The sequence below is a fragment of the Amblyraja radiata genome, chromosome 26, assembly GCF_010909765.2.
Source record: "Amblyraja radiata isolate CabotCenter1 chromosome 26, sAmbRad1.1.pri, whole genome shotgun sequence".
NCBI lineage: Eukaryota > Metazoa > Chordata > Chondrichthyes > Rajiformes > Rajidae > Amblyraja > Amblyraja radiata.
Window position 1 is genome coordinate 21,046,342 of NC_045981.1, and position 15,109 is coordinate 21,061,450.

Below are 15,109 nucleotides of genomic sequence, written 5' to 3' on the forward strand. Positions count from 1 at the left end.
AATATTTCGGGTCGGGACCCCTTTTCAGACTAATGGAGTAGAGGGGAGATGCTTGCTCAAGATTCTCGCATCAGCTGTCACTTGTGTCTCGACCTCAGATCAGCTCAATTCAGGATCAGTGTTCTGCGAATCCTGCACATTACACCAATGCATCTGAGATGCTTTCCTTTCTCCTCAACCACAGTTTCCTCTCAGTTGGAGTTGACATGGTTCTCATTAGAACCCAAGACTACCCTCTGGGAACACCACTGTCTACATAGCCTTTATTGCAAGGAGGTTTAGAAACTGAGAAATAATGAAAATAGTTCAGAAGTTTTTAAGGGCTTGTCCCACTTAGGAGACCTAAACAGCAACCTCTGGTGCCCTTGCCCACCACCCAAAAAAATCAAGGTCGAGGTGACCTGCAACCTCCTACCACCTCCCACGCATATGTTGAAAACCTTCCTCGACTATGAAGAAAACTGGCTTCGACTAGACCTGCGAATAAAAAAAAATATCGACTTTTAAAACGGCAACTTATTTTTAGTCAAGGCTGGTTTTAATCATGATAAAAAAAATAGCAGCCATCTAGATGAAGGTCACCAGAGGTTGCTGTTTAGGTTACTGGTTGTCCTTACATAAACAGCTAGAAAAAGTTACTGACTTCTTTTCAGTTTATAAGAATGAGGTGTAATCTTATTGAAACATATAAAATCCTAAGGGACTTGCCAGGGTATACTTCAAGATGTTGTCACTATTGGGACAATTTCAAACCAGGGGCTTTTGCTACAAGGGAGGATCAATTAAAACTGAGGCGCACCAGTACTTCCCGCTTGCTATCTCCAGCCCAGAGAGTAATGGATCATTTGGGGTTTTAAGGAGGAATGACACATATATTGAAAGATCAGGGAATTGAGGACGATGACAAATTGGCATAGACGAGGAGTTGAACCTGGGGGTGATCGGCCATTACCATATTGAATGGTGGGGCAGGCTTACAGCCCCAACAGGAATGTACCATTCTTGAACTCTTGCTATCTCATTTTTAAAAGCTTCTCTTTGTCCACTAACAATCTTCTCCAGTCAATGTTTGTAAGCTCCTGTCTAATACCATCAAAAATGGCCTTGCTCCAACTTAGAATTTTAACTTGTGGACCAGTTTGGTCCTTCTGTTAGTTATTTAAAAACTAATAGAACTATGATCACAGGTCTCAAAGTGCTCCCCCACTGACACTTCAGTCACCTGTCCTATTTCACAAGAGTAGGTCAAGCTTTGCCCTCTCCCTTGCAGGGTCCTCTATATTATTGCATGAGGAAATTTTTCTGAACACACTCTATAAATTCTACCCCATTTAAGCCCTTAATCCTATGGCAGTCCCAGTATATATTGGGAAATGAAAATGCTCTAATAAGACAACTCTGTCTCTCTTATAACTGCACAATCTCCTTGTCTACTTATTCCTCTATTTCCCATTGACTATTTGGGAGTCATCATACAATGCAACAAGGTGATAATCCCCTACTTATTCCTCAGCTCCAGCCTTAAAGCCCCACTGGATGTTCCCTCAGTAATTTCATTTCAGACTCCATCATGATTTTTTCCTTAATCAAAAATGCAACTCCCCCTCCGCTCTTCACTCCATCTCTACTCCGCCTGTAGCACCGGTATTCTGGAACATTGAGCTGCCAGTTTAGTCCCTCCCTTTGCCATGTTGCTGTAAGGACTATAATATCTCAGGCTAGGCATGTATCCATGTCCTGTGTTCTACTGTCTTGCCTTTCAGGCCTCTTGCATTGAATGCAAATTAATCCCACAGTCCTTTCTTGCTTCTCTATCTTTGACTCCTGTATCAACTTCCAGCCTCTCAGCTACCTCACTATTCCTTTGGGCCCCATCTCCCAGCCAATCTAGTTTGAACCATCATTGGCAGACATGTCCTCCAGGAAATTGGTCCCCTCCAGACCAGATACAATCTGTCTCATTGTTCAGGTCTCCTCTTCCTGAAGATATCCCAACGGTCCAGAAACCTAAATCAACCCCCCCTACACAACTCCTCAACCACACCTCCTTAATCTGTCCTATCTTCCTATTCCTACCCTCACTAGCATGTTGCACTGAGTATTCCAGAGACCACTGCCCTTCAGGTCCTGCTTTTAATTATTTTTCCTAACTCTCTATATTCACTCTGTAGTACCGCAACCCTTTTCCTACCCATGTAATTTGTGTCAATGTGCACACCATCCTGGATTCAGTTTGCAGTTACAAAATCACCCGACCACCCCCCTAATGAGGCTTAAATCACTATAGCCCCATCTGACTTAAGCCTTCCCCCCTGTGCCTCAAGGCAGTCTTGGTGCCACAGAAAGCAACTGCATCTGCTATCGACTGAACAGTGATCCCCTCCAACTGTATTCACGCTGGTATACATGTTTTTGAGGAGAATGGCCATAGGGATTCCTGCATTCTGTGCCTACCTTTTCTAGTGGTCACCCAGTTTCTATTGCCAGCACCTTAGGTGTAACTACCTCGCTAAAATGCCCACCTTTGTTGTTTTCAGCATGATCCTGAGGATGTTCACCTCTTGCACCAGATCCTTCGTGTATTGAGTCAGGAGCTGCAGCTGGGCACACCTCCCACTGGTGTAATCACCAGGGACACTGGATCTCCTAAATCCTACAGGAGTAGCACACCACTGCCCTAACTGCCTTCCCAGTTGCACTAAGACCAACGAGGAGAGTTAAAAATATCTCACCTCTCTTGCCTTCATATTCTGTAAAAGAGGAAAGGTGGGAGACTTTATCTTTCTTACCTTCACCTCTAGCTGAAGTCCTCGCCAAAGCCTCTCAAGCTGCGGCATCAGCATGTATTCCTCAAACAGAACATTTCAACCTTAAACACAGATGGCTGCTCATTCAGTCTTTATAACCAATGGCTGAGTAAAATAAAGAGGAGTGCTTTGCTGCAATGATACAAAGTCTTGATTAGATTACCATTGGACTGCCGTGCAGGATTGTGGACCTCAGGACCTGCCTTAGAAAGGATAGACCTGGCTTGGGAGGAATGTTACACAGATTCACCAGGACTCCAATGACTAGATCTAGAGAGAAAACAGAAATCAAATTTGAATATTTCATGTTGACTGATTCAACTAAAGGTTTCAAGATGTTGGAAGAAATTAGAAGTGTGGACAGATACTCTTCTGCTGGAGGAGGACCTCCAGGACCAAAGAATACAACATCAGAACTAAAAGTGTAAGAAATGTTCTGGTTTCACCAGGTATTGGAAGCTAAAGTTTGTTTAGAATGTTAAATATTCTTTATTTAGACTTCAGTGTTCCTTCATGTTTACTACTTACTGATGTGCACCTGTCAGGACAAGAAGCCAGAAATGAAATTAATGTTAAATATTCAATGGATATTGAGATGCTACATTGGGCGAGAGAAGACATTCTTGTACCTAATCACAATCCTTTGGAATGTCCATGTAAATGGACATTAGCTAAGGACAGCCTACCTTTCTGGTTATAAACTGCTGATATCTTGGGCTGAATTTTTTCCTTGCCTCCATGGTTGTAGCCCGTCATGGCTTGACTAATGCTTCAAGCCCACCCTCGTTGGATATTAAGCATGATGGGTGGCCTTTCAGCAGGTTTCTCGTGAGGATGTGGAGATGTATTTTTCCAGCTCCCCACGACAACCTGTGAATGTCCAGACATAATAGTCATCTCCAGATCACCTGCATGTAGACATCCAAACCCTTATGTGTACCATCCAGAATAACCCAATGATGGAAAAGCCCATGGTGAGGAGGTTAGTGGATAATAGTCAGGGTGACCCACCCTGCTCTTTTAGATAGTACTGAGGGATCACGTAGTCTTCAGGTTAACATCTCATCGGGGAAACAGTTCTGAGGTAATTTAACCCAGTTTAAACCCAGGGCTCCTGGTGCTGCTCTGTACGTGATCTTGAATGGCAGAATTTGATCATTACCTCAGCATCTTGGTGGATCTGGATTCATCAGCCACTGAAATATACACTTGCCCGCATATCCCAGTGCTATTTTTCTCACAGCACTGGACTGGAGATTGACATGCGCAGTATTTTAAAACAGGTGCATGATTTGAACAAAATATCATCACAAAGAACAACATAGACATTGGGTAAATATGAAAAATCTTCTCACACTCCCAGGTCTTCTGAATTGTCCTTTGATCTGTTACTACAAAATGAAAGAAAGCGTGATATGGATTATTGGAGCGTTAAAACGCAGATGCTGGAAATCTGAAAACAAAAGTAGGAAATGCTGGAAGAACCCAGTCGGTCAAGCAGCATCTGTGGAGAGAGAAATAGAATCAATGTTTCAAGTCAATGATCAGAAGGATTCTCTGTACCTTTAATATTGAATTTATTAATATTCATCAGAAGGAAGGTATTTAAGGGGGGCATTCGTGGTCATAGGTTATAGGAGTAAGTGACTACAGAACCAAAGTAATATCTAATTCACAATGTCAAATATGTTAAGTGAATTGTGAAAACTTGAATGAGGTATTTGCATGTGTGGGACAACAGTTCCTTCAGTTCCAGACTCTGCTGTAGCAAGTGGGCAGCAGTAACAAAATTGCGAAGAAAGCAAAAAGCTTAATTTGTTATTTTTTTAATATAATTTTCACAATTATACAGATTTTTTATAAGCAAAGTCAGCGCTATGATCGTTGTAACAGGTTCATACATTATCAAATACATTTATCTAGCGGCCCCCTGTGTTTCCACATCAACTCTTCAAGGAGAGAGGAAACGTCAGTCATCATGGACGACAGCATTCCATACACCTGTTGGAGGAGAAACATTGAGATTTTGTGCAAACTCAACTGTACACTTCTCAGTGAGGCTATTATTGGAAGTGAGGGGGAGAGAAGGGGTGGAGTGGGGTGGGGGGAGGGAAGTAGAGATGGAGAGACTAGGAAGGAGCAAGGAAGATAGAAAGAGTGGAAGAAACAAAGTCATAGATATGAGGAAGAGGGAGAAAAGATAGGGAACAGGAGAGAGGGAGTCAAGAAACAGAGATGGGGAGGAGGGCGGTATGGGTATAGGCACCACCTCCACATTATCAAGGACAAAATGTGTGCATGCAGATGCTTAAAAAAGTTCTCTAATGTCTGTGCATGCCATTGCCGAGGGGAGAGTGAGAAGTGCTGAGATAGGCACACAGTGGGAGGCAGAGACGGGAAAGAGAAAGAGGCTATCTAACCAAAATTAAAATTAAATTTCTATTATACTGCCTGCATTTACCATTTGCACTAACTTAATAAGATCAACTCCATGAAACAATCCATCATGTCATTGCCTTTGGGTCATGCAACAGAGAGTGCATGTTTTACAGTAAGCTATTTACAACTCAGTCTAAAATAACTCCACACTAATATATGAATTGATTGGGTTTGAGATTCAAAAAACTGCAGAAGTTGACAATCTGAAAGAGGATCAGAACATGCTGGAAATACTCAGTAGGATGGGTAGCACCTACACAGAGAGAAATAGGCTTAACTTTCAAGTGAGAGGTCATTGGCCTGAAATGTTAACTCTATTTTCTGTTATAGAATCAAAGTCAACAGCACATAAACAGGCCCTTCAGCCCCCCATGCCCATGCCACATTTTTTGCCCATCACCACCAATCCCGTATTACAGTATGTCCTTCTATGCCTTGTCTGTCCAAGTGACTCTGTAATGGTCTTTGATTCTATCACCTGCTCTGGCAGCTAGTTCTAGATATCAACCTAGCTTACCCAAGTTACTCTTCCTAAAGTCCCCCATTCTAAGCGACGTCCTGGCAAATCTCCTCTGCACTTGCTCCTACACAATCACATCCTTCTTCTAGAGCAGAGACTAGAATTGCGCACAATACTCCTGGTGCAGCAATGTTTGTAAAATTGCAAAATAATGCCTCATATGATATATTCTATGTCCACATAGAATGCTTAATCTGCTGGGTGCTTTCTGCAATTTCTGCTTTTGTTTGGGATCAATGGTCTGCTTTCTGTGCTGAAAATTCCACAAAAATATCATTAAAATCCTCAATTACACAGATAATTATGCCCCAGTCACATTTTAATATCAGCATTTATAAGTTTGTAAATATTTAAATTTATATTTGAGCTTACAGCTCAGAGCTTACAGTTCAAGCAAGGCCAATGAATCAACATCTGCAGAGGCACAATGCAGATTGTAAGCATGAATTCCAGAATGAGTAGTTTCAGATTTGTGGTGCAAACTCTTCCAACACTGTTACCTGATCTGTAGTGAGTTTCAAGCATTTTCAGATTTTCAATATTGAAAGAGGATTTTCAGTTTCAGATTTTCAACACTGAGATGAATTACAATGTGGTTGACCATTTTTACTTTAACCCACTCTTTCTAAGCAAGATGTGTGGGGCTTGTTTCTACCATATGAACGTGGGATATCGCTGTTTCTCTTCATCTTACAATAATTCTCCAGTGTGCGTTTTTTGGAAAACATTCCCTCTGATGAAAGTTTCATAGACTTTAACGATTTAAAAAAAAAAGTCACAATCCTCCACTATAGTTGCTACAGACTGCCTTTAAGAAATTTTAAATATTCACAGTATCTAGCACCATGCATGACCAATCAACAGCATAAATAGTGCTGGATGCACAAATCAAATATTGAAGCCTGCTCATTGTACAAATTTACAGGATGTAACACATGTGAACATGTTTGGATTAATCCCATGTTCTGAACTGCAAGCTTATTTTTGGGATGGTTCTGTATCTTCCACATCACAAAAAGTCCTTCAGATTAAATAAGGTGATGGCAATATTTTTTTAAGCTAGGTGGATTAGCATTTTGTGTTATCAAAAATGCTCTCTGTAGTGAATTCAGTACAAGCAAAGCCCACACTTTTGCTAGTAGGAATAAATAATTCAATTTTCATGCATTAGACAATCTCATTTTTCATTAATACAGTGTTCTACACAACGTGCTGAATTATTGATTGGAGAAATTCAATATAGATATGGTCCATCAATTCCAGAAGCATTATTAATACTGAATATATGTAAGAAGGATCGGCAGATGCTGGTTTAAACTGAAGATAGACACAAAAAGCTGGAGTAACTCAGCGGGACAGGCAGCATCTCTGGAGAGAAGGAATGGGTGACGTTTCGGGTCGAGACCCTTCTTCAGACTGGTAAGGGATAAGGGAAACGAGAGATATAGACGGCGATGTAGAGAGATAAAGAACAATGAATGAAAGATATGGAAAAAGGTTACGATGATAAAGGACACAGGCCAGTTTGTTAGGTGAAAATGAGAAGCTAGTGCGACTTGGGTAAGGGAGGGATAGAGAGAGAGCGAATGCCGGGGCTACCTGAAGTGAGAGAAATCAATATTCATACCACTGGGCTGTAGGCTGTCCAAGCAAAATATGAGATGCTGTTCCTCCAATTTGCATTTAGCCTCACTCTGACAATGGAGGAGACCAAGAACAGAAAGGTCTGTGTAGGAATGGGAAGGAAAATTAAAGTGTTCAGAAACCGGGATATCAGGTTGGTTCAGGCGGACTGAGTGAAGGTGTTCCGCGAAATGATCGCCTAGTCTACGTTTGGTCTCGCCGATGTATAAGAGTCCACATCTTGAACAACGGATACAGTACATGAGGTTGGAGGTGGTGCAAGTGAACCTCTAACTGACCTGATAGGACTGCCGGGGTCCCTGGATAGAGTCGAGGGAGGAGGTATAGCGACAGTTGTTGCATCTTCTGCAATTGCAGGGGAAGGTACCTGGGGAGGGGGTGGTTTGGGTGGGAAGGGATGAGTTAACCAGGAAGTTGCGGAGGGAACGGTCTCTGCGGAAGGCGGAAAGGGGTGGAGATGAGAAAATGTGACTAATGGTGGGATCCCGTTGGAGGAGGCGGAAATTTCAGAAGATTGTGTTGTGTGCAACGGCTGATGGGGTGGAAGGTAAGGACTCGGGGGACTCTGTCTCTGTTGCGACTAAGGGGAGGGGGAGCAAGGGCAGAGCTGCGGGGTACCAAGGAAACATGAGTGAGGGCCTCATCTATGAAGGGAGAGGGGAACCCCCATTCCCTAAAGAATGAGGACATCTCGGATGTTCTAGTATGGAACACCTCATCTTGGGCGCAGATGTGCCGTAGACGGAGGAATTGGGAGTAGGGGATAGTGTTTTTGCAGGAAGCAGGGTGGGAAGAAGTGTAGTTGAGATAGTTGTGGGAGTCAGTAGGTTTGCAATAGACTTAAGTCAATAGTCTATTTCTTGTGATGGAGACTGTGAGATCAAGAAAAAGGGGAGGTGTCGAAGATGGTCCAAGTAAATTTGAGTGCAGGATGAAAATTGGTGGTGAAGTTCTTGAAGTCCATGAGTTCTACATGGGTACAGGAGATAGCACCAATGCAGTCATCAATATATCAGAGATAGAGTTCGGGGAAAGGGCCAGTGTATGCCTGGAACAGCGATTGTTCAACGTACCATACAAAGAGGCAGGCATAGCTGGGGCCCATAGCTATGCCTTGGAGGAAGTGGGAGGAGACAAAGGAGAAGTTGTTGAGAGTGAGGCGGAGTGTAGTGTTAGGAAAGGGAAATTGGATGGTTCTGCGGTCGAGGAAGAAACTTGGTCTAGCATTTCCAATGCACAGGAACACAAGAGGTTGCAGAGAGTGGTGGACAGCCAAGATCCCCACCATCTGGACCTTGCCTCTTCTCACTGCTACCATCGGGCAGGAAGTACAGAAGCCGGAGGTCCCACACCACCAGGTTCAGGAGCGGCTACATTCCTATAACTACCATGTCCTTGAACCATCCTGCACAATTTAGATCCTACCTCGACAAACGGAACACTATAGTCCACCTCTTGCACTACATGGGCTATTTTTTATTCTAGTTGTATTTTACATTCTTTTACAAATTCTAAGTGTAATTTATGTATAAATTGATTTGTTTGGGTCCATGTATCTGTTAATGCTGTGGCAAACAAGATTTTTCTTTGTACCTCTCAGCGTATATCAGTTCTTAAAGCACATTCTCATTATGTTCATTACTGTACATAAGATAGGGGAGACTGAATAAGAAAGGAAAGGAAATTCTTCACAAAATTGGATGTCCATGCTAGTAAAGATTGCCTGTCCCTAATTGCTCCTATGTTAAGTGCTTTGCTATGCCATTTCAGATGGTAGTTAAGGGTCATCATCAACATTGTAATGGATTGGGATTCACACCTAAAATAGTCCGGGTGAGATGGAGGAATGAACTGATTTTTTTTCAGAGGTGTGTGTGTGTGTGTGTGTGCGCGTGTGTGTGTGCGTCTGTGCGTTTGTGTGCGTGTGTCTATGTGCGTGTCTGTGCATGTCTGTGTGTGTGTGTGTGTGTCTGTGTGCATGTCTGTGTGTGTGTCTGCGCGTGTCTGTGTGTGTGTCTGCGCGTGTCTGTGTCTCTGTGCACGTCTGTGTCTGTGCGTGTCTGTGTGTCTGTGCGTGTGTCTGTGCGTGTGTGTGTGCGTGTGTGTGTGCGTGTGTGTGTGTGTGCGGTGTGCGTGTGTGCGTGTGGTGTGCGTGTGGTGTGTGTGCGTGTGGTGTGCGTGTGTGTGTGTGTGTGTGTGTGTGTGTGCGCGTGCGGTGTGCGTGTGTGCGTGTGGTGTGCGTGTGGTGTGTGTGCGTGTGGTGTGCGTGTGTGTGTGTGTGCGTGCGGTGTGCGTGTGTGCGTGTGGTGTGCGTGTGGTGTGCGTGTGTGTGTGTGTGTGTGTGTGTGTGTGTGTGTGTGCGCGTGTGGTGTGCGTGTGTGCGTGTGGTGTGCGTGTGTGTGTGTGTGCGTGCGGTGTGCGTGTGCGTGTCTCCCCCCCGACTGCAGGTGCTGCTCTTCTTCTGTTAATCTCGGTCTCCTGCACCGCACCTGTGTGAGACCTGTCTGCAGACTAAAGTGATCAAGCTGTGGCTTAAACAGCTCAACTTGAACCCATCCTTACCAATATCCACAAACTCAAACCTTTCAGTAGAGATCAATGAACATTTGCTGAGAGTGAGACAACTCAGTGATTATTTAACTTTTCATCTTGTGGCAACCATGGGAGCCAAGGTTAATTGAAGTGCCTCTAATTGCAACAAGAACTCTGCCTAAGCTAGAAGAAGCTTACTCAGGGAAGTGTAGGGTCCTATTTTAGCCCATGATTCTGTTGCACAGTGCTATGGCACAGTTTTTATTGTTCCTTTTGTCCAATTTCATGAACATTTGTGCACAATCCAATGGAACGTAAAGCAAATGAAGGTGAAATCTAATTTCTAGTGAAATGCATTGTCTTCTCTTCATTGGATAACAGGGTCTCGACCCGAAACGTTGCCTATTTCCTTCGCTCCATTAGATGCTGCCTCACCTGCTGAGTTTCTCCAGCATTTTAGTCTACCTCAGAAGATTCTTACCTCTGTGTACAGTTTCTCTCTATATATTCTGACTATGACAGGATCCATTTGAGTTGGGTCTTGCAGTAGATTTTCTTTGGAGTCTACTGTATGCTTGCTGCTCCTGGATGATATGGGACTGGTAGATTTCTTGTCTTCTTTAGTCTTAGCTTTTTTGCCAGACTGGCGTTTCTGCAAAAAAGATGGAATATGTTAGTAATGCCATACAGTTTCTGTACTGAAAACTGGGGCTCTCCTCTATCTATTGGAAACCCACAAACCTTTTTCCCCAAATGGTTCTGAAATTCAATAGTGAAATAGCTTGCCGCAAATTATGACAATTCAGAATGATCACTGTATTATTGTTGGCTGTCCAGGCAAATAGGACACCACATTATTTGTGTTGGGCATAAAGCAAGGATCTCTTCACTGAGCTGGTTGTTGCTTGGCATTTGTATGGTATAAATGCTACTTGTTGCTAAACAGATAATCCTTGAATATGGTCAAAGATAGGCTACATTCAAGCATGGTCTGTATGCTTTTCCCTTTGAGAAAGTAAAGTAAACAATGAACTGGAGACAAGATGACAATGAGCTTAGTGCTTAGGAATCATTAAAACATAGATATAGAGGAACACTGAAGATTCCCAGTGAACTTACAAAAGAACATTTAGAGAAGGAAGAACATTTTTGAGAAGGATGAGTGTGTCAGGTAGGTCTCGTGAATTTCAAAATAGACCATATAAAGGAGAAGCTATGGGGAGTGTTGCCTTCATATCTGTTAGGCCGAAATCAATCCAAACCAGACAGAATTTCAAAGCAGAAATACAACACTATGAGTTTAATATAGAAGGAAGAGTAACATCATAAACAATTATCATACCTCCTTCTCATCCTCCTTCCCTGCAGATTTGGCTGTTCTTTTCCCTTTTTTGTCAGCTCCTTTCTTATCATCCTTTTTGGTTTGTTTCCTTAAATCTGCTTGATCCACTGGTCAGGGACAGTGTCAGTTGTTTATGGAAAGGTGTTTCAATGAACAGGGAAGAAACAAGAAAACAAATGAGTTGCACTGAATATCTTGCATGCCCACATTTTTATGCCACACAAACCAGGGTCCAGCAATGCCAGCTTGATAATTCCAAAGGATGAGAATGTTTTTACTATCTGATTTATTGCTTGGCTTAATTTAGAAATTCACCACAAAGCAAAAAATATACATGCTGGAAATCTGAAAAAAAAGCAAAATGTTCTAGATGTTAGACATAAAAAATTATTGCAAAGTCGACAACTAAAACATTGACTCTCTCCACAGATGTTCTCTGACCTGCTGAGAATCTCCACAATTCTCTGATTGAAAATTGGCTGAGTATAGGAAACAGATGGTTAAGAAAAATAATTTTACATACTGGAGACTAATGTAAATGTAAATCCTTGGGGATCCTGGGAACTTCCAAAATTGCAAGAGTGATAAATTGAGCGGAGGATAGCAAGAGGCTTCAGGGAAATGTAGATAGCTGATGGCAGATGAAAATTCACGTTGAGAAATGTAGTGTAGGAAGAATGAAAAGATGCAATATAAACTGGAGAGCACAATTTAAAAATGGGCATATTTGTATATAGTTTGTTGAAAGTGGCAAGGGTTATTGAAGGAATGTTTAAAAAGTAAATGGGATCTTGGGCTTTATAAATAGATGCTTATGGTACGAGTCAAAAAGTCATGTTGAACATTTAATGACACTGGTTTCATCACAACTGGAGAATTGTGTTGCATTTTAGGAAAGAAAGCAGGGGTAAAGGATGAAAAAGAGATTTGTTAAAGTGATTTCAGGAATTAGAGCTTTAGTTATATGGATAGACCGGAGAATTCCATCGAACACAGGAGGTCATAAAAGCATTCGAGCAGAGTGGGGGAAATAGGCATGGAGGGCAAGAAACAAGAGGCATGGTGTGAAGGTGACGGGAAACATGAGGAGAGCTATGGGGAAAGGGAAGGGACTATCTGGATTGTTCTTCCATAGAGCTGGTGCAGAGTTGACAAGTCAATAAGACTCATTCCATGATTATTCCATTTAGAGATGGCAAAACAACCTTTTTACATACAATTTACAAGTCTAAGAAGCAAATGGTAAAAGGAATTATTTTTTATTCATTCCTCCCTTTCACCATCAATGATTCTTTATGCTTTGGATTTTTCAGCGGAGATGTGTGGGGCAAGCATTTTGCATTGTTTGGTGGGTGCCTGGAATGCGCACCCAGAGTTGGTGATGGAAGCAGAAATGATAGTGGCTTTTAAGAAGCTCTATGACAAAGAGAATACATCCTATCTGGTTGAGGTAAGGGGACAGCTCCATATGTATGACACTGCCAATTATGGAGTGCCAACTTCCCTGCTCTCCATGTCCACATGAGGTTGTTGTGGGTGGGCAGCAGGTCAGACAGAGATTGTGAATATCTAGCTGGGTGGAATGATTCATTCTGTTGTGCTGATGATAATCTCATGCCAGTTTTCTTGCAAATAAAAGGGTCATTGGGGAAATAAAAAAAACTTTATGACTGTTATATCAACCCCTGGGACTGAATATAACTTTACTGGCAGCCTGAAAGTCTGCTGTCTGATGGCTATGACACCTGCTTAGGAAAGTGTGTTCATAGTTTACTTCATTTGTGACACAAGAAACTGCAGATGCTGGAATCTTGAACACAAAACAAGCTGCTGGAGGAACTCAGTAGGTTAAGAGCATTCATGGAGAGAAATGGACAGACAAGGGATCGGGAATCTTTTTTAGAATGGGAGACAGTTGGTAGGATGATGTGAGGGAAAGGGGTGGGGCAAATGAGTCAGGTGGGGGAAGAGGGTGGAGATAGTAATCAAAGTTGGAAATGGAGAAGAGAAAAAGATGCAAATGGTGTAATCTGATAAGATAAGAAAGTGTGGAGTGAAATGTAGAATCGGAGGGAGGGATAGTGGGAAGTAGGAGAGGGAGGGGAAGAAACATGGAGGACGAAGAGTAGGGAGGGATGGGTGATGAGTGGAGGTCCAGCTGACCTTAGTAGATGGAGCACAAGTGTTTGGCAAAGCGATTGCCAAGTTTATGCTTGGTCTTACCGAGGAGGCCACGTCAAGAGCACTGACTGCAATAGATGAGGTTGGAAGAGGTTAACATAAACCCCTGTCTTACCTGTCATTTGAGATCCATATTAAATACATATTTATTTAAATAGCACAAAGTAAGAAAATTATAGAACTCCAGTGATAGGAATTAAAAGGATGAAATATGTTTCCAGGATAAGATAGGAAATGCATTGCACTTGTGCTCTACTTGACCTATGTAAGACCTAATTTTGTTTTTCTATTATTATTTCTTCAGATTTGATGTTAATTCATGCAATTTTTCATTAAAATTCTTCACCAAATTATAATTTTTGATATCCATCAATATTCAATGAGTTTACAAAGTTCATACCTAATGGACTATAGGCATGTATATAATAGTGTATTTCAGGATATCCAAGTGCTCTATTACTAATGTCTTGATAATATCCTTATTAATAAACCAGGTAACATTGGTGATGATAATGATAATACTGATCCTAGAACAAAAAGGGTATAATTATTAAGAAAACATGGAGTGATGACCTGATAGATATTCAGAATTGCAGAAATAGTGAAGGTATTTCTGCTTGTAATCAAGACACAAACGACAGAAACGCACGATAATTACTAATAAATCCAACAATTCAGGGAAAACTTCCCTTCCCAGTGAATATGAAACTCACTATCAGAGAGTGGTTGAAGCAGTGTGATATTTATAGGTGAGCTGGAATCGCAAATGATGGAGAATGAAATTATAAAATAAAGAGCAGCAGGATGCTGACATTCTTAAATACAAGGATGCTCCTAGCAGTTCAAACAGTCTGTTTCTATGCTCTAAATACTATGGACTTTTACAGTAACAATCACGATACTCTTAAAGGCACACTTGTCATGGTCCATAATAGTAAGATTAAATGAGAACTTACCAGTTTGAAGTTTGATCTGTATTTTATGAGGAGTTACGATGAGGGATTACGTGAAGAGCCCGCTCAGCACGCATGCGCGGCATACTTCAAAGCAGCGGTGTGGAATCACAGATAGACACAGTTATTGAAGTAAACATAGTAAAGACAAGGAGACATCAGTTTATCAGTTTGACCCATATTATTGAGGGTGGGAGCGGAGGGCACGTAATCCCTCATCGTAACTCCTCATAAAATACAGATCAAACTTCAAACTGGTAAGTTCTCGTTTAATCTTACTATTTTACTTCGGAGTCACGTGAGTGACTACGTGAAGACTTCAAAGCTCTGTGATTTCAAACCGTGTAACAGGTATTATTTCACACACTGCCGAAGTCCTTGAGGGAGGAAGTGTGTTATCGTAATCAACCAATGAATCTGTTTGTAGAAAAACACAATGGTATTTTTTAACAATAACAACAAAGAAATTAAATTGCTCCCCTGGGTTTAAATTAAATATTTGCAGTCTGTAAAATCTTTTCTGCAAATAAAACAGGTTTTGCCAACGGCTTATTATAAAATTTCTGAACAGTCTTTCCCCCGACCATCCTGCTGTAGCCAGGATGTGGTCTATAGGCACGTCCATTCTTTTAGCCGTCGACATGGATGCTGCCCTGGTGGAATGAGATTTGTACATGTTAGTGTTTATCCC

At 41.9% G+C, this 15,109-nt stretch overlaps 1 protein-coding gene across 1 annotated transcript in view; it reads right to left on the bottom strand.

Annotated features, from left to right (window-relative positions):
- Positions 1–4,617: 4,617 nt before the first annotated feature.
- The window catches only part of LOC116988037 (MYCBP associated protein), a 62,570-nt gene continuing 52,078 nt past the window's right edge, over positions 4,618–15,109 (bottom strand). The window contains exons 17-19 of the mRNA XM_033044457.1: positions 11,285–11,391; positions 10,424–10,594; positions 4,618–4,808 (exon numbers count right to left, since the gene is read on the bottom strand). Coding sequence (XP_032900348.1) covers positions 4,713–4,808; positions 10,424–10,594; positions 11,285–11,391 — 374 coding nt within the window. The 3' untranslated portion in view covers positions 4,618–4,712. The remainder of the gene's footprint in view (positions 4,809–10,423; positions 10,595–11,284; positions 11,392–15,109) is intronic.